Genomic DNA, 20,504 nt, shown 5'->3' with positions numbered 1-20,504 from the left:
CCTCTTCTTCCTGTAACTCCTCCAAGATGTACCCTTTTTTCTTTCCTGACCTAACTCTGTGTATTTTTGCTTTTTATTCAAAGTCAATTTGTGTTTCCTAAATATTTTTTGCGGTGTGGCCTTCCAATGCAGCATGAGCAACTTATTGGCAGCTTTCCTTTTCACAAAAATTGATCCTCCTTCCCACAACAGCTAACAATTGTCAATAGCTCTTCTGCTAGGGATGGGACTTCATGCCAACCTCTCTTCTGCATGTCAGAATTTGACCTGGCTTGAGCTTGCACAGGTAGTATGCATAGTGTCTCAACCACTGTGAATTCCTATATGCACAACCCTGCATATCCAGAAGACATTGTTTCCTTGTAGTACATCATTGTTTCTGGCTTTTGTAATCTTTTCACCTCTCTTCATAAATAATAATCTGTGAGTCTTTGGAGGCAGTAGTATGGTATATTCTTTTTATTGCTGAGTCTTCTGTGGTCTCTTATTTTCTTCCCCTTTAATGTTGTATTGACAAGAAAAATGTCCTCACATGTTCAGCACAAGTACAGCATATGTTTTTGTATTTATTCTTCTCTCACTTAATACATTCAGCTTGCAGTTTCCAGTCTCTCCACTACTCCCCAAACCACACCCCCCTCCCCTCCCCTCTACCTCAAATTCACTCCTCTGCAGTTTCCCTTGAGATAAGAGCAGGCCTCCAAGGGATATCTATCAAACAGCAAAACAAGTTACAGTAAGACTGGGCACAAGCCCTCATATTGAATCTCAATGAGGCAATTAAGTTGAAGGAAAAGGGTCCCAAGGTCAGGCAAGAGAGTCAGAGACACCTCCTATGTACACACACTTCCACTGTTAGGAGTACCATAAGAATACCAAACTAAACAACCATAACATATAATGCAGAGGACCTAGTACAGAAACATGCAGGCTATGTAATTGCCGCTTAAGTCTCTGTGAGTTCCTATGAGCCTTGCTTAATTGATTTGTAGACCATGTTCTCCTGGTGTTCTCCATCCCTCTGACTACTACAATCCTTCCTTCCCTTTTTCTTCTTCTTCTTCAAGTTTTTCAAGGTGAAACTAATGTTTATCTGTTTTTTATTGCGTCTGCTTTCCTTACCATCTGTTGTAGTCCATTGGGTTTTGCACCAACCTATGAATATAGCAGAATATCATTAGGAATCATTTCAACTTATTTTTGGATAGTCATATTTGGTTCTGTCCTAGAACTCTAGACTATCCAGTCTCTAGTTTCTGTCCATCCATGCAGTGTCAGGCTTGTGCTCTCTCTTGTGACGTCGGCTTCTAGTTAGACCAGTCATTAGTTGGCCACTCCTACAAGTTCTGTACCACCATTGCCCCGGCACATGTTGGAGGCAGGACAGAAAGATTTTGTGCCTGGATTGGTGTTCTAGTCAAGTATAATACTTTAAAAATATGTTTATCTACAATAGTTGAATTTGGGGAGGTATAATTTGTAGATTCAGAGGCCCAACTATACTTTCAGTTTCTATCATTTAAATACTCATTAAATTATAACCATAATATAATTTTTACATTAACATGTTGATAATTTACTTTTGCATATTTCCTACATATTAATATTTTTTTATTATTTTACAACACCATTCAGTTCAACATAATAGCCACAGATTCCCCTGTTCTCCCCCTCTCGCCCCCCTCCCCCATATTAATATTTTTATCTTTCCTTATTCCCATTTGAGGGAAATATTTCTCAAATGATTTCAGAGATTTAATTATGTTAGTGTATTTTAAATACTTTGACTATGTTTCCTCTTAAGCAAAACTATTTAGAATGGGTATAATTATGAGCTCAGAATCTCCTTCTCAGAATTTCATACATTGTTTTTTTTTTTAAAAATATTTATTGATGCACATCATTTATTCAATATTCATTTAAAGGTATTATAGTAAGGAAAACGATAAAATTTAATATAACATTTTGAATTGCCATCTGAATAATATCAGTATTGGGGAATATCAAATACCTGAAAACACACTGACCCTTATATAAAAACAATATTTTAATGATAAAATTGTTGCATCTCTAACTTAATGCTTATTACTTTAAATTATTTAGCTGAACAAAAATGGAAAACAGTGAACTTTCTTCACATACATAGTGAAAGAGTTAAATAATATCCAAGTAGGATTAAATTGTGGTAATTTAAAATTCCTGAAATATATAAGAGTAGGACAAAATGATCTGTATAGAAAATAATGTCATCAAAATATTTTTGAAGAGGCAAACTTTGTATTTTTGGAAGGTTCCAAAAAATGTCATCAAACAAATTGGTTCACTCATTGAAGCATGGAGTAATAAAATCTGAGCAACACAGTTAGCATTCTGTATGTTATTAGTAAGAGAACAAAAAAGCCTACTACTTAAAAAATGTCTTCAAAATTATTTTATTATTCTATATGTATGTGTTTGGCTACATGTATGTCTGAGCACCACTTGGTACCTCTGGAGGTCAGAAGAAGATATTAGATCTCCTGGAACTGGAATGACAGACAGTTGTCAACTGCCGTGTGAATGCTGGTAATCAAACCCAGGTTCTCTGGAACAACAGCCAGTATTCTTAACCACTGAGCCATCTTTCGAGACCAAACCTTTTATTTTTTGATTGCACACTTGAAATAGAAACTCAAGCAGGAGAAAATGGCAACTTGACTTTAAAATGATAATGCATAACTTTTTAAAAGAGAGTCTAGGAATTAAATTGTCTTCTCTTGAGAAACTGAGTGAATCTTGGCCAATAATAAATTATAAAGCGAGACCTTCAAGAGAAGAAAAGCCCTGTGTTAGTTTTAATGCAATGACCCTTTCATGTTTACTTACTTCTTATGTGTGTCCATGATAATGCAATTGTTATAATAGTGAAAATTGCTGTCAGAAATCCTACCACCATTGCCATATTCATCAACCACTTCTTGTACAAGGGAAATGAGGGATCTGAAATAGATGTAAAGAAAGTTCAAAAATAGGAACATTAATGAGTCTCTGTACTAGACAAAGAGAAGTTAAATGATATCACAGAATACCATTTTACTACCTCTTAGGATTCTTAGAGCTGAATGTGGTGATAGATGCCTGTAATCAGCATTCAGTAGGTTGAGGCAGGAGGATTGAGTACAGACTCTGTTACATAAGAAATCTGGTATCAAAAAAGAAAGGAAAGAAAGAAGGAAAGGAAGGAAGGAAGAAAGGAAGGGAGGAAGGGAGGGAGGGAGGGAGGGAAAGAATGAAGAGAAAAACAATTTAACCTATAAAGGCATTCTTTTGCTACTTATGATTCAACCAATTCTTACAACTCAAATAGATATTTTATATCCTTTTGTTATAATCTTGCATTGCTAACTCTGATTTGATGCTTCAATAGGATGAAAATTTGGGGGAACCTTAGAATGAGTTGAATGAATTTTGTGTTTAAGAGTGATCTTTGGAGGCCATACTGTATTAAGCAGAATTGATCTCAGAAATTTCTATACTTACTCCTGGAAATTTGCAACATATTATACAGAAAAATGAATTTGATGATATAATTAAAGCTATAAATCATAAAAAGACTATTTGGAATTATTTGGGTAGACCCAATCTAATAATATAAACTCTTAAAAGCAGAGACTTTCACTAGCTGGAGTCAGAATGAAGAAGATACAGAGTGATTGATATAAGATGGAAAGACATATGATCCATCATTGCTTGCCAAGTCTCGTGGGAAGCATCTCACATAATTCAACTCAGTCTCTCCATGACAGCTAGCAAGAAAATAGGGCTCCATAATCACATTTGCAGGTAACTAAAATCGTCCATATATATACTTGGAAATGCACAAATGATGCTCCAACTAACAATATAATTGTATAATCTATACAATCAGAAGCTAAACAAGCAAGTATGTCAATTCTTCTTAGACTCTAAGGAAAACCGGGTTTAGTCCAGTGAGCCCTATTTCAGGGTTCTGATACCCAGAACTCTAAGAGCAAATATCTCTTGGTTTAAATCACTAAATTTAAGGTAATTTGTTGTGCTTATCAAGGAAAAGGTTTGTAAGGAAAAGGAAACAATGAATTCTAGTAATAGATCCCAAAGAAACGAGGACCCATGAATTGGTCCAAAGAAATTAGGACCAATTAATTAGGACCTCAATGGTTTCACATTATTATTATTATTATTATTATTATTATTATTATTATTATTATTTTATTTTATTTTGTAACTTCTACTTTAATGCAATCACTCACATCTTTTTTATGGGTTTTCTCTAACCTTTTTTATTTTTATTTTTTTCATCTTACATACTAACCCTTGTTCCCCTCCCTCCCCTTCTCCTTCTTCACTCTACCTGCCCCCATCTCTTTCCCATCCCCTCCTCATCGGGAGTTTCACATTAATTTTTAAGGTGACCTAGTGAACAACAAAAGAACATAGATAACTGGGGAAATGATTTCTGAGGAAAATGAGAAGTTTAGTAGAGAGAAATCATAAAAAAGGGACAAACAGGAATCCTGGACTGAAAGGCATGATGAAGGAAATGAAATAACAACATGGAACATCAATAACAGAAGAAACTTGATCAAACAGAGTAACCAATCTTTAAACTAAAAAAGAGTTTATTTGGAATTATCCAGACAAAGGAGGAAAAGCAAACCATGAAAAGAATGAATAATGCCTATATTGAATGGAAGACATAACCAGGAAGCTAAGTTTTGCATAATAAGGGAAAAAGAAATTATTAAAGAAATAATAAATGAAAACTTCACAACTCTAGGAAAAGACAGGAGCATCAGGCTATACAAAGCTCAATGATGTTCAATAAAATTCAACTCAAGGAAGATTTCACCAGGACATATTATATACAAATTGTCAAAAATAAAAAAGGACACATTCATATAACACTGAAATTGTGGCACCTACCACAACATTTTTTAATCTGTAGATCTCAAACAATACTTAGTAATCTAAGTAATATTACCTAAGGAAGGAATATGACTTTGTCATTTATCATTCCCTAACACAGAAGTCTATAAATAAATATCACAGAGGAAAATTCCTAGATACTCAAATATACAATAGAGAATATGATATTCAGGTACCTGTGATCATACAATGTTAGTCCAGTGTGGTAGTACATATCTTTAATTCCAGTTTTTAGGAGGCAGAGACAGGTGGATTGTAGAGTTTGAGGCCATCTTAGTCTACATAACAAGTTATAGGATAGCCAGGACTACATGAAGAAACCATGTCTTTAAAAGCCAATAATAATAATAATAATAATAATAATAATAATAATAATAATAATAATAAATTTTAAGAGAATGCTGAACAGAGATGATGACCAGTTCTTAGAGCCTCTAAAATTAAGAACTAAAACAAGAAATGGATATTTGTACTATAGAAGCTGAAGCTAAAGGAGAATATGGGAACTAAGCAAGTAAAAGGTGTGAACCCTGTAAGACATAAAGACCAAAAGCAATGGCAAAGACATAGGTACAGAACCCTCTGTCTCCCCCAAAGAAGGTACTGCAGTCATAGTGGAAAGATAAATCAGAAAGTCAAAGTCAGCCCTATCACAAACACTCTAAGTCTTAACAAATTAAGTGCTCTACATTAACGTTAATTTTGGATTTCAACTATGTGGCAGCCTGGGTTCTGTACAGGAGCTTTGCTTCAAAGAAGGAATTCACATAGTCTCTTCTACAATCTCTAGAACCTAGGTTTCTGCATCAGGGTGCAGTATTTAGAGTGAATATACATTAAGAATGTATATTATCTTAATGTATAGAAGCCCTTATGCATTCACATTTCTGAAGTCTAGCTAACACCCCAATACACTTTTGTAGCAGGCTATAGTCTTATAATACTAATTATACTCAGTAGTGCAACCTAGCCTCCACACTAAAGGAAAACAATTATAAAATTTACATTGATCTATAAGATTTTCCCACCAAACTCCAAAGGAGTTCTGTAAACCACTATCTAGTTTTACTTTTTTTTAATTTAAAAGTTTTTTTTTTCTATTTTACATACCAACCACAGTTCTCCCTCTCTCTCCTTTCCCTTCTCATATCTACTTCCCCCTTACCCCACCCCCCATCTGCTCCTCAGAGAAGGTAAGGCCTCCCATGGAGAGTCAACAAAGTCTGGCATATCAAGTTGAGGTGGGACTAAGCCCCTCCCTTTCTGTATTGAGGCACCTGTCAGAATGGCTTAGATCAAAAACATTGATGACAGCCAATGTTGGAGAAGATGTGGAGTAAGGGGAACACTCCTCCTTTGCTGGTGGGAGTGCAAACTTGTATAGCCATTTTGGTAATCAGTATGGCAGTTTCTCAGAAAACTGGGAATCAATCTACCTCATGATCCAGCAATACCACTCTTGGACATATACTCAAAGGATGCACATTCATACCACAAGGATATTTACTCAACTATGTTTATAGCAACATTATTTGTAATAGCCAGAACCTGGAAACAACCTAGATGCCTCTCAACCAAAGAATGGACAAATAGCTAATTTTAAGGCATTGCACTTCTTAAATGTCAAAATACAAAGTGACATTAATGGAATTACCATGGAACTAGAGTTAAAACAGACCTATAGGAACAAAATAGAAGTGCCACAAATGAACCCAGGTATACATTTTCAACTGAGGTTTGTAGTCAGAAATTCCTCTGGTTCCACCCTCCCCCTGGAGGTCCTGCAGGCACTTACAAAATAATCACTCAGAGGCTTAATATTAATTACAAACTGTATGGCCTATGGCTAACAATTCTTGCTAGCTAGCTCTTTCATCTTAATTTAACCCATTTCTATTAACTATGTATTGCCATGTGGCCACAGCATTACCAGTCTACTGGCATGTTGCTCCTTGGGTGGTAAGCTGGCATCTCCTCCACTTCTTCTTTTCTTCTTCCTGTCTCCTTCTTAGACTTCCTGCCTGGCTATAACACGACTTGTCATAGGCCAGAGCAGCTTCTTTATTAACCAATGTGACAACACATATTCACAGCATACAAAAAGGCCATCCAATATCAGAGTTGGATAAGGCACCAAGAACACTCAATGGAATAGAATAGTCTCTTCAGTGTATGGTTCTGGGTAAACTGTGTGTCTACAGAAATGAAATTAAAGCCTTGTCTTTAATCTATGCAAAAATCAACTCAGGAAATAAAATATGTAAAGCTAAGACCTGAGATGATAAGATTCCTAAAACATAGGAGCAAAGCTTGGCAAAGATTTCTTAAATATGACCTCAAAGGTATAGTAGACATTAGAAAGATTAAGTGAAACTTCAGGAAATAAAAATGTTTGTGCACAACAAAGGAAATGATCAGCAAAGTGTAAGGGCATGATGACCTTCAGAATGCCAGAAAAACATTTTATGAACCATAGACCGGATAAACGTAATAACACATATGCACACACACACATACACACACACACACACACACACACACACACACACACACACACACACACACTTAAATAAGTCAATAGCAAGGGTTTCCTTATCTAATGTTAGTGATATGCAAAGTGATATGATGATTAGTTGCTTATAAATCTGAGTACCAACATATGATCCAGCTCAACTCATTAATCTATCCACAATAGCTGACTGCAACTATGTAGTCATTAAGGCTGCCAAACCTCCTATAATAATGAGGAATTAAATTCTGATGGCTGTTGAAATGGCTGAGATGATCTGTATTGTGTCTATGCCTTCCACATTTTTTCGTGCAGAGTCTTCAGAAGTTATAATAAGCAGTTACTTGAATGGAGATGTTCAAAGTTTTTTGGGCTTTAGGTGCTTTATTTTCTGGGTATTTGATTATGAACATAAAAGCAAATTGTATGTCTTCAGTGATGAAAGCATAGGAGAATTGATTGCCTGGTTTTATAAATGGCAAGGAATTTTTTTTTCATGGAAATGGTAGAAGTATATTGCTGTGGATATTGTTCTATATAAATAAAACACTGATGGCCAGTGACCAGGCAGGAAGTAGGTTGCCAGGCAGGAAGTAGGTGGGACAAGGAGAGAGGAGAATTCTGGGAAGTGGAAGGCTGAGGGGAGAGACACTGCAGCCACCGCCAGGAGAAGCAGCATGTGAAGATGCCGGTAAGCCACCAGCCACGTGGCAAGGTATAGATTTATAAAAATGGGTTAATTTAAGATAAAAGAACAGTTAGCAAGAAGCCTACCATGGCCATACAGTTTATAAGTATTATAAGCGTCTGAGTGATTATTTTATAAGTGGATTGTGGGACTGCGGGGCTTGGGGAACCTGGAGAGAAGCCCTCCAGCAACAGTATATTCCTATGATCCAAGGCCTATTTAGCAAGAGATTGGAAAATGAGAAAACAAAGAGAGCCCTGCTGGTGACCACTGTGATCCTGAAGTTCCCTTTTGTGGTTTGAAAGAAATGTGTATGTTAACACACAGTCTTTCTCTGCACTGATTACTCCTAAGTATTCTCTATACATGTTTCCCCTATACACCTTTAAAGAATAAAATATCGTCAAATGTCAAAATCACATTTTAGTGTTAGAATAGTCATCATAGACTCCATTTCTAAATAGCAACCATATTTTACATTTATTAGAATCACAGAAGGTTTTTAGAGTTTAAAAAGCCTCATGAAATTGCATATAAGTGAAATATTATTATTGGAATTAAATAGAAACTCTTTATATTTCACACATTTTCATTATCAGGTCTAAGACAAAAACTAATAAAAATTTTACCTTTTCATATATGTATATTGACTATTAAAACTCTATACAAATAATTGGAATATGATCCTTTGAGATTACACCCAAAATACAGATCCTCCTGGAGATGATGTAACTAAACAATCCCAAAGAGGTCTACATCTAGGAAAACAGGAGAACTAAAGATGCTACCACCATTAACTCTGTTTACCTTTGTTCCGTAACTGCAGATACACAAGAAGGATCATTACAGAGAAGACTATGAAGCACAGCAACTGCAATATCTTTCCTATTGTGTTTAATTTACAGGAACATTGTTTGAGTCCAGGTGCACGTTCTAGAACAGAGAGAGTTGGAATTAACAAAAGGAGCTTAGCAGTGTGAGACATTGAAACTGACTGAAAAGGTGGGCATCATTATCCCATTCCTGCTCACATCATAAGTAGAACTGAAGCATCAGGCTTGTTTTGTGACTAGGATATCTCAGTGGGATGTGTAAAACGACCAGAGCTAAGAGGAATTTCCTTTTCTGACCTTAACCTAACAGAGAACAAAATCAGCGGTTGTGGGGACTGGAGATAGCTCGGCTCATAGGAATCCTCATCAGTTTCAATCTTGGGCAAGAATAGCTGTGAGAGCAGCATTAGCTGGAATAAGGGGATTGAGTTCTACCCAGAGATCATGAGAACAGAAGTGACCTGCTCTTTCACCAGTGTCAATAAACACACTCTCACCTTTGAGCTGCTAGGACCCTGCTCAAAGACTCACTTCTTAAATTGAACAGAGAGTGTGCAAGTGTTTCTCCATAGATTACCAAATATGTATCCATAGGATAGTTAATCTTCATATCACCTTCCAGAAAAGGATGAATGAGATTTTTGAAGTAACTAGAAATATACTTTAGACAAGATAGCACAGTTTTGACTTTCAGTCTCTGAAAGAGAGGAAATCAGAACTTATTTTTTTGTGTGTGTGTGTGTGTGTGTGTGTGTTTCCGAAATTATCACTGGACATATCATGTAGAAATTATCTGATATTGAAAGGGAATAAATTTCTCATAACTGAGGAATAGACTATTTCAATGACTTAAGCCATCTCCATAGTATGGAAGATGTACAAGAAGAAACTTGAAAACAAGTACTGCATGTAATAGCATAATGATATGGCATGAAATTTATAAACAAAAATACCTGTAGGACAATCTCCTGAGAGGGTCCAAACAACACATTTCTGTACTCCAGCTTTCAAAACAACCGACAGGGATTTATTTCACCTTTCATGGGCTCTGTTCACTTTAGCCCCATTGTGCTTCCAATTATCAACATCTACGTTTCCTTATTTAGGAAACCAAGGATTGAATTTGCAATTATTTGTATAGAGTTGCAGAACTGTTGTTGCTCTGATTACTTTTCTCTTCTGGATCTTAACAAACATTTCAATAATTGAATAAAATGCTTTGTCTAAAAGGACTGAAAAGAAACCATGTTTCCTTTACTCTCACTTGTGGTTGTGATCTCTTGAGTAAGAGGACCAAACTCCTATCCCTATCCCCATGCTTCTATTTAAAGAAAAATTTCTTACCTCTTCCCAGCCTTGACTCTCTCAATTTGCGTATCTGTTTTAGCTTTTGTTTGTTTGTTTGTTTTGAGACAGGGTTTCTCTGTGTAGCTTTGCAACTTTTCTGGAACTCACTCAGCAGCCCAGGCTGGCCTTGAACTCACAGAGATCTGCCTGCTTTTGCCTCTCAAGTGCTGAGATTAAAGGTTGCGCCACCATTCCCGGCTTAGGGGTTTTCTATTTAAGGAAAAAATGCTTAACTCCTTTGAGCATCAAGTTCCTCACTTTTTATGTCAGTCTTAGGGGAGGGATCTCTAACACCATGGCCAGCAGAGTGTTGATCTGTGTGAGATCAGAAGACAGTTTGGTTCAACATGACTCAGTAGTTGGTGTTGCTTCAAATTGTGAGAATATGACAACAGGTAGTTTATTTTTTGACATATTTAAGCACAGCACAATTTGGAAAAAAAAGTTTCTTGGTGATAATTAACTTAATCCCATGTTCACAACAAAGCTTAAGATATGATTATATCAAAACTCTCGTAAAGTACAAGTGATATCTTCCATAAAGATAGCTTTTATACATTAACTAAGGAAGCAGGTTCAAGGCAAACAAAGCTCATGGTAAGGGTTTTGGGGAAGGCAGCACTATAGATCAACTGAGATAAAGAGGCTCAAGATAAGAATCTGGGGTTCTTGTCTGACCTGGCCGTAGAGATATCACAGAGGTCACCAGGCTATTAGTCACCTCAGCTCCCAAACTTTTAGGCAGGAACAGGTAATGCATATCTTCCTTTGAGGAGACAACCCTGTGTGTTTAACACTCCTGGTTTCCCTAGTGTTTATCTGTGAGCACAAGTAGCTATGTTACTTCTATAGGAAATGGTATAAATATATTACTCATATATTAAATTCACAAAACAAACACTTTTAAAAAGAGCAAGTTCTCTTAACTGCTTAGCCATCTCTCCAGCCTCATGTGTGTACATTTCTTCTGGAACAATCTAGGACTGTATATTATTGATAAACCACAAGAACCTATTATGGAAGTTTTTCTTCTTGGGTTATCAGTTCTACACTCTCATCCATGACCATAAGGAAAATATGTTTGCACAACAAAGACAGGCCTTTCAGCTTTAGACATGAGTTAGAGGATGCTTCAAAGATGTAGCCTTCATGAACACAAGTTTATAAATGTTGCTTGTCTGGCCATTAGGGGACTTTTACATAGTTTCAAAAGAAAAAAACTATTAAAATTTAAATAAATGTTTGTACTCTCTAAAAGTTCAGATTAAACTATCAGAGATCCTTTTTTTAAAGCATATGGTTCTTGCAAAGAGTTCAGTGTACAGAGAATTTCCAGAATGTTTTGATGAAGTAACTGCCTTCACAACAGTGGGTTTTCATAATTGTGTAGTAAGAACCAGCAACAGACATTAATATGTGAGGTACCAACACTGATACCAGTAAAAGCCTCAGGAGTCCTAAAAAGGAGGCTTTACTCCACCAGCCTTTATATGACACAGTTCTTTATTTGGTTTTTCTTATAGTTACTAAGACAAAAGGAGCAGAAAGGACACCTTCTAGACATCTGAGCTACAGCCACATGAACGATGACCACATCAGGTCATCTGAGTTGCCACCATTACCATCATATTCACCTTCCAATCTGAAGTAAATTAATGAAGTCAGCTTGATGTTGAACACTATCAGCACACAGAGGACCACACTAATATCTTCCAACCACAAAGTGTCCAATTCAAAACGAGGATCTGAAACAGGGACTAGGAAGAGAGGAAAGAGTCAGGACAGTTGCAGTCGAGAGCAAGGCTATATTACACATGAAAGGTAGCTTTTCTTTTCAGGTTCCTGATGCTCTATGCCCCCTACATGTACAAGAACAATCCAGAAGAAATTTGGCCTACTTGATTTTGGAGATAAGCATGGTTTTGTAAAGCCTAGGAGGGGTTATGAGGAGACAGGTACCCATTCTCCTCAAGGAGCATGGCTCTTGCTCTTATGAGTATGTCTGAAGAGCACACGGATAGATCATGTTTTTATCTGTTTTTTTTTCTTTAGTGCTGAGGCTCCTCAAGAGTTCTGAACCATACAGAGTATAGTGAAGTAGAACATTCTTAGATGACCAGGACCTGTGAAATGGAAGAGGTCTTAACATTGTCAGCCATCATATTCCCTGGAAAGCATGATCTCTCTATCTTCATCTTCCTCTCTATTTTAACATTCCAGCTGCTACACGTCTTCCCTGATACCCATCTGTACCATTTTCTCTCTCACCAGGGGTATCTGTTCAAGACCCACCCACTCATTAATAGTCTACATCCTTGTGAAGAGGGAAGTTTGGCTCCTCCCCATCCACCCACAGAGGATTCATTCAGTGACTCTTTCTGAAAAACTTCAAGTGGCAACAGTTCCCTTGTCCCTCTTTGGGTTTGTGGCTAGCTTTGAAATGAAATTAAAAGAGACAGATTTATAGGAGAAAAAAATAGCAGATGTATTTCATAAAAGTTTTATATGAAAGAGCATGTTTTAGAATGAAGACCCCTGACTCAGGATGAATATCCATTTTTTTATGCTTCTGTTTGATGAAGCATGGGCAGCTCTGTGGAAATATGATTAGACAGGACAGAACCAACAGGCCATGCCAGTCTGGGATCTTTAGGAATTCTCTTTTTTCCTCTCTGATGAAGGATGGATATTTTCCCAGGTGAAGCTGTTAGTGCCTACAGCCAAAGGCAGGAAAGAGCATCTCTGCCAGGCCAGCTCTTAAAAATAAAGGTGTAGAAGCTAGATCAGGGTTTCCAAGTTTGGGAAGAAAGTATCTAGGTTCCAGATCCAATTTGGAAAAGAGAAATTCTAGTTTTAGGGCTTCCTTGGAAAAAATGGGAGAAGGAGGAAGGAGGGCAGAGTGAATGGCCCACTAATGTCATTTGGAATCTTTTTCAGTTATAAATGAACAATGTGTTGAGGTGTCACATTTTGTATTCAACATGCTCAGTATCTCAACAATACCCCCTGGTATTCCTACAGCTTTAGTCAGCATTGGAATCATTAGTAAGCTGAATAGATGGATTTCCTCTGTGTAAAGCTCCCCACAAACTTTCCAATCTGGTAGAGTAGTGGAGTAAAAAGGCAATAAAATGACAAGTACTGGCAAGTGCATGAATAAATGAGCATTCTTGCGCACTATTGGTGGGAATGTGAAATGGTGGGTATGTTATCTTCTCAAGAAAAAATAGAATTACCATGTGATCCAGAAACTCCATTTTCGGACATGTGAACAGAAGAATGGAAAATATTCTGTATGCCTGTGTTTACAGAAGTATCATGACCAATAGTGAACAGATGTACAATCCACACTTGTATTCTTTAGGCCTGTTCTAAAAAGAAGTCAAAACAGCATGAAAAGAAAGTGACACTTTGTTCCAACTGCCTTGTGAGAGAAGAAATAAAATATTCTAGGTTTGGTTTATTTGTCAATGTGTTTGTAATTCTTTTCTCCAGTCTATGACTTGAGTTTTCATGTTTATAACAGAGTCTCTCATAAAGCAGAAAGATGTTATTTTTATTGTGGCAAAAAGTACTTGATATTGAAATCTAGACATTATGGCATGTGTTCTAATGGCCTATTTATTGACCCTATTGTTCAAGCAACAATTACTCCTCTTTTGCTAAATGTTTCCTGGGCAGTTGGAAGAAGACTTTTAGAGGATGGCACCAGCTTATTGCTTACATACCTCTTTGTTTTAGATGCAAAATGAGTATGACTCCTATAATTGCAAACACTGAAATCATGAGTACCATTGAACCCTTCAAACAATGAGAAAATCTCTCAGAGCAGATACCTAAAGAAAAAATAATGTTATAATCACTTGATGTTTATATGGAGGCATGTAACACTGGAAAAAAATACACCAAGAAAGCAAGAGCTATTCTGTATGTGTGTAGTGTGTGATATTTTAAAGTTGTATTTTAAAATTATTTTTTAAAAACATTTTTATTAATCTTTTTTTTTCATTTATTACATCCAATTCTCAGTTTCCCCCTTCATCCCATTCCCTCCCCTACCTCCCCTCTGCTGCTCCACCGTAAAAAAAGTAAGAGCTATTTTGTATGGGCAAGAGACATTGAGACCATGATTGAAAAAGACACAGGGACAAATAGCCAAACTAGTGGAAACACATGAACTGTGAACCAATGGCTGAGGAGCCCCCATGGAACTGGATCAGGCCCTCTGGATAAGTGAGACAGTTGATTAGATTGAACTATTTGGGAGGCCACCAGGCAGTGGGACCAGGACTTGTCCTTGGTGCATGAGCTGGCCGTTTGGAACCTAGGGCTTGTGCTGGGACACTTTGTTCACTCTTGGCATAGGGAGGAGGGGACTGGACTTGCCTCAGCTGGGTCTACCATGTTGTGCTGACTACCCAGGGAAGACCTTGCTTTGGAAGAGGAGGGAATGGGGGATGGATTGGGGGGAAGGCTGGGAGTGGGGTGGGAGGAGGGAGGACTGGGGAATCCATGGCTGATATGTAAAATTAAATTAATTATGAAATAAAAATATTTAAAAAGAGCTATTTTATGTGTGTTTATTATTTTAAAGTTGTACTTTAAAATTTCTTTTAATTTTTGAGATTAAAATATAATTACATCATTTCTCCCTTCCCTTTCTAAAGGGAATGTTTTTAGGGTAATTTGGAAATCAATAGAAAGGGGAAATACCAGAGTATAAGGTTAAGGGATATTTTTTAATGCTTCCTCCTTGTATTCATAGAAGAAGAAAGATTTAAGATTAAAATATAAGAAGATGGGTGTAAAAGGGATAGCTGTTTTTAAGTTGGGACAGATTTGAGATTGAGATTAAATAGTACCAAAGGAAAGTAGCTAACCTTTACTCCATCTTACTTGTCATGAGTAGGCATTATTAAGAGCAAGAAATAGAGGTATGTATTCATTATTATCATTTTTTTCTGAGTTTGAAAGAGGCTGAAAGAAGGATAAATTTGAAGATTTTTAAACTGCTTTTAAAAGACCTAATTTCCATAATGTAAGAACTTACTACCATAGGTAGTTTTCATTCTGCTGTTAAAGAATTATAGTCACTGTGGTGTATTGAATGAGAATGGCCACCATAGTCTTATATTCTTATATATACAGTCATCAGTTGGAAATTTTTGGAAGGACTAATAGGTGTGGTCTTGTTGGAGGAGGGGTGTCAATGGGGGAGGATTTTAAGGTTTCAAAAGATTTCTGTCATTCCCTATGTGTCTTTCTCTCCACCTCTCATTTGAATATAAAGATGTAAAAAATCTTGGATAATAGCAATAAGAAGAAAACTTTTGAAGAAGCTTATCTCTACATAGAGAAAGTTATAACTTTGAGGCTTTCAAATGAGTGAGCATGCTCTATGCTCCACACATGAGAGGTAGAAAGACAACTCTTTCATTCAGATAGTAGTGTAAAGAAGAGCAGCTAGAAACCTAAAGGAGATACTTCAGAGAATTATAAAAACAGTTTTACCCAAATCCTTAGAGGATGGATATACTGCATCCCTTGGAGGAGATCTAGAGGAACTGATTGTGCTCTTGATATTTAGAACGATGGCAAAAAATTTATACAAATTTGAGAATTTAATTTTTTATTGTCACATACATTTTCATCATGTATATGATGAATTTCTTTAAGATATTTTCTTTCAGATATATCATAATCATTGGCCTATTACAACCTCACAAAATTCTTTTGTCTCCATCTCACTTTAGGATTACTTCCCACTGCCTGGATAATCATGCTTTTACAGTCACATTATATATATTTGAAATGTTTCTTTTATCTATTTAACTCTACAATCTCCAAATAAGGAAATTTGTGATGTCTGTATTTCTGCGCTGTATCAGAATATAATATAATATGAATTTCCTGTTGCATTCACTCAATGTCCTGCAACTGATAATTCTGGTTTGTATAACAGAATAAAACTCATATATTTTTTTATCTACTCCTCTGTTCACAGACATTGAAACTGCTTTCATACTAGGCTATTGTGAATAGTGCTCCAATAAACTGAGGTGTACAATTATCTCAGTTCTATGGCCACTTGGAGTCTATGAGATTATACGCTCAGCGCTAGAAATTCTGGGGCATATCACAGTGAAATTTTAGGTTTCTGAGGTACATTTCTGTATGATTTGTCATGGGAGATGTGAATCAAAAAACAATTTCAGATATGACATCTACAACACAACAAAGAAAGTACTCTGACCAAGTCCAGTTTGGTGGACCATTGAGTTTCCTTGGATTACTTGCAGGAACATAGGTATCTCAAGGGTAACTGTATAACTAAAGGATCCTTTTTAGTATGACACACCCATTGGTGAGTTATGAATATTGCTTGCCTTGAGCTCTGTATTCAACTATTAAGTAACAGGTACTTCAAAAGATTAATTTTTCTCTATATTCTAATAGCAGAAGTACTCTATGGGTAGAAACACTTGTGTTTAGAGTGCAATTTGGTGGGCACAACACAACTGTTTATGAAAACAATAGTAGTCTACATAACATCAACTGGCACTGTGAAAACTAGCAGTCAGGGAGGGAGATTCCATCTCTGTCCTATCCTGAATTTTATTTTCTGTAGCCAAAGGGTACAGTGTCTTTAGCAGTAGGATCTTATCCCAGACTGAGATCTTTGTCTTGCCTCAGGATGGATATTTAGTTTACTGTTTCTCCTCTTCTGGGATATCCACATTGGTCCCACCTGATCCTATGTCCCACAGCATCACAATCTAGGTTCTGAGAAACTCATTTATTATTTTAAATCTTCTCAATTTTAAGCAGCTCATATACAGAGTATTCCCTAAATATTATAATTTTACTGCTTTTTCTTTCTTGATATTAAAAAACATGATGGATATCAGTATTACATATGATTTTATATATATATACTTGATAGTCAATCTGCATCACATCATTATTTTTTTCCAAAGGAGAGAGCTCCATAGCAAAGACACAACACTCCCCACTTCTAGCTGTGGAAAATGGCGAGTTAATATCTTCTCATCCTCTCTTTGTTTCTTTTTTTTCCTGACAAATCTGAGACCAGTGTGGAGGATAGCAATAGCTTTATTATCTCTCATTCATATGAGAAATTTCTTTCTGGACAGACAGATGAGGCTTCATTTCATGCCTTATCAACCACAGCAATGGCATGTAACTGCTGACAAAAATTATGATCTTCAAAATGTGAGTTACTTTCAGAGATTGCCTTATACAGTCTACCAGGCATTTAGGGTGTATGTCCATACTCAAATGAAGCAGATAACATTCATCAATGAAGCTTTCCATATGATGCCATACCATGTAAACAGAGATATCCACACTAAGAACATCCTTATTCTCAGTTATCTCAACCTTAGTTTCATGATTTAGAATACAGCATAGTGAGAAATCAACTGTCACTACAGGAAGGAAATTCATCATCTAATATCACATGGGAACAGATATTGATATTGATATTGACCTACACAGATGCCTTACCTTCAGACTGATCATCATTACATTCATCAGTCTCCATGTGCATACTGACTTTCTTTTGAAACGACTCCTCCCTAACTTTTTCTGGGTAGACAAAAACAAAAGTTTATTCGCTTTAACAGAGCACTCATGACAGAATGATGATTCCACATAAGTCACTAGTGAACCAATGAGTTTCAGTGAGTAGCCTCTTCTACCTCACAAAGATCACATCCCACTATGGGGCACAGCAAAGCTACTAAAGTTCCATTATCACAAATATTTAAAATATTTCTTGAATCTATTTAACTCTACAATCCCCGAATGAAGAAATTCGTGATATTTGTATTTCTGGGCTATATCAGCTATAATATCAATTTCCTGGTGCATTCACTCTATATGCTACAAATGACAACTCTGTTTTGTATAAAAGAATAAAACTCCAACATACATAAATATCACAGTTTCATATATTTTTATCTACACCTTTGTTAACAAACTTTGAAACAACTTTCACACTTGGCAATTGTGAATAGTGCTCCAATAAATTGAGATGTACAGTAATCTCAGTCTATGGTGACTTGGAGACTATTAGAGTATACACTCAGTGCTAGAATTCTCGGGCATACCAAAGTTCAATTTTAGGTTTCTGAGGTACCTGTCTGAATGATTTGTCATGGGAAATGTGAATCAAAAACAATCTCAGATGTGACATCTACAACAGAACAAAGAAGGTACTCCAACCAAGACCAGTTCAGTGGATCAATGAGTTTCCTGGGATTACTTGCAGGAACATAGATATCTCAAGGGTAACTGTATAACTAAAGGGTCCTCTTTTGTATGACACACCTTTTGGTAATTTATGCATATTGCTTCCCTGGAATTTTTTGTCCAACTTATGAGTAACTTACAGTGGAAAGATCTTCTCTTCACAATTTGCTTACTGATTTTTTAAGCAATAACAAGGATGAGAATTGTGAGATTTGTGAGCTGTGTGAGCTTCCTGATCCCTTTAAGTTTCCTTAGCTTCCTAAGTGTTGTGAGTCTTCCTTCACACTCCAGGAAGAAATGTTTCTAGTTAAAGGAAAGACCTACACAACACTCCACTCCTTCCTCCAGATCTTGTATGCTTTTGATTCAGACATGACAATTACTGAATTTTGAAGAGAATTGTGTTGGTGCCAATTAATTTTTTTTATTATGGCTGAAATTTAAGTCACTATGTTGTAACAAAAGTCACTGATTCCCAAGAGATTGGCTAGATATGAGTTTCCACATACACTGCAAAAGATTAATTTTCCTCTATATTCTAATAGCAGAAGTAGTCTATGGGTAGAAACACTTGTGTTTAGAATGCAATTTGGTAGGCATAAAACAACTGCTTATGAAAACAATAGTAGTCTACATAGCATCAACTGGCACTATGAAAGGCAGCAAACAGGGAGGGAGATTCCATCTCTGTCTTAACCTGATTTTTATGTTCTGAAGCCCAAAGGTACCGTGTTTTTAGCAGTGGGTTCTTAACATCTAGTATTGGCACAATCAACCACAGTAGAAATATCCTTTGTGGTCGGTGAGGAGTATAAGATTCTTGAGTCTTCTTTAAGTCAGTACATCCAGACTGATATCCTTTTATTGCTTCAAGCTATGCAAGATGGATAGTTGTTTTTATGCTTTCTCCCATTCTGGGATACCTATGTTGGTCCCATCTGATCCTATGTCCCACAGCATCACAATCTAGGTTGTGAGAAACTTTTTTGCAGTTTTAAATCTTCTAAATTTTAAGCAGCTCAGATGTAGACTAAACCCTAAACATTATAATTTCATTGCTTTTTATTTCCTGATATTAAAAAATCAAACTTGATGAATATCAGTATTACATAGGGTTACAAACATGCTTGATACTCTATCAGGATTAGATAATTTCTTCTTCAATATCATTTGATTTTTTTTTACAGTGTAATCTAAGATATTTTGTTCCAAGGGAGAGTTCCATTGATAAGATCTAACTTGTCCCTACTCTCTTCCAGCTGTGTGAAATGACAAGTTGACATCTTCTCATCCTCCCTTTGTTTCTCTTTTCCTGAGAAATCTGAGATTAGTGTGGAGGACAGCAATATCTTTATTTAGGTCTTTCATAGAATCATCCCTCACTTCTGTGGGAAATTTCTTTCTGGGCAGACAGATATGCCTCCATTTGATGCCTTATCAGCCACAGGGAAGACATGAAACTGCTGACAGAGTTTTCTTATGGTCTTCTGTAATGTGAGCTACTTTCAGAGATTGCAATATACAGTCCACCAGGCATTTAGGGTGTATGTCCTTATTCACATGAAGCAGATTGCATTCATTAATGCAGTATTCCACCTGATGCCATACCATGTAAAGGAAGATTTCCACACTAAAAACATCCTTCCCAATGGAAGAGCTACTCTCAGATATCTCAATCTTAGTTTCATGATTTATAATCAATCACAGTGTGAATTCAACTGTCACTACAGGAAAGAAAGTTATCATCCCATATCACTTGGGAAAAGATATTGATATTGAGATTGACCTACACAGATGCCTTACCTTCAGCTTGATCACCACCATATTCATCGGTCTCAATGTGAATACTGATGTTTTGAAACGACTCCTCCCTAACTTTTTCTGGGTATACAAAAACAAAAGTTTA

General features: G+C 36.4%; 1 protein-coding gene and 2 long non-coding RNA genes across 3 annotated transcripts in view; all 3 read right to left on the bottom strand.

The window, feature by feature from the left end:
* Window positions 1-636: 636 nt before the first annotated feature.
* Window positions 637-9,079, bottom strand: LOC143271946 (uncharacterized). Its single transcript, XR_013049283.1, has 3 exons — window positions 8,952-9,079; window positions 2,866-2,979; window positions 637-1,155 (listed from the first exon to the last, which is right to left on the bottom strand). It is a non-coding gene; the product is annotated as an uncharacterized LOC143271946 (long non-coding RNA).
* Window positions 9,080-11,574: 2,495 nt separating this feature from the next.
* On the bottom strand, window positions 11,575-15,856 carry LOC143271947 (uncharacterized). The gene is made up of 3 exons (XR_013049284.1): window positions 15,836-15,856; window positions 14,053-14,160; window positions 11,575-12,081 (listed from the first exon to the last, which is right to left on the bottom strand). It is a non-coding gene; the product is annotated as an uncharacterized LOC143271947 (long non-coding RNA).
* A 1,175-nt stretch (window positions 15,857-17,031) lies between these two features.
* The window catches only part of LOC102905572 (selection and upkeep of intraepithelial T-cells protein 1-like), a 33,935-nt gene continuing 30,462 nt past the window's right edge, over window positions 17,032-20,504 (bottom strand). Inside the window, exons 10-12 of the mRNA XM_076563613.1 lie at window positions 20,402-20,479; window positions 17,852-17,932; window positions 17,032-17,078 (exon numbers count right to left, since the gene is read on the bottom strand). Of these exons, the coding sequence (XP_076419728.1) occupies window positions 17,032-17,078; window positions 17,852-17,932; window positions 20,402-20,479 (206 nt within the window). The remainder of the gene's footprint in view (window positions 17,079-17,851; window positions 17,933-20,401; window positions 20,480-20,504) is intronic.

The sequence above is a fragment of the Peromyscus maniculatus genome, chromosome 2, assembly GCF_049852395.1.
Source record: "Peromyscus maniculatus bairdii isolate BWxNUB_F1_BW_parent chromosome 2, HU_Pman_BW_mat_3.1, whole genome shotgun sequence".
Taxonomy (NCBI): domain Eukaryota; kingdom Metazoa; phylum Chordata; class Mammalia; order Rodentia; family Cricetidae; genus Peromyscus; species Peromyscus maniculatus.
This window is presented reverse-complemented; position numbering and strand designations above follow the sequence as displayed.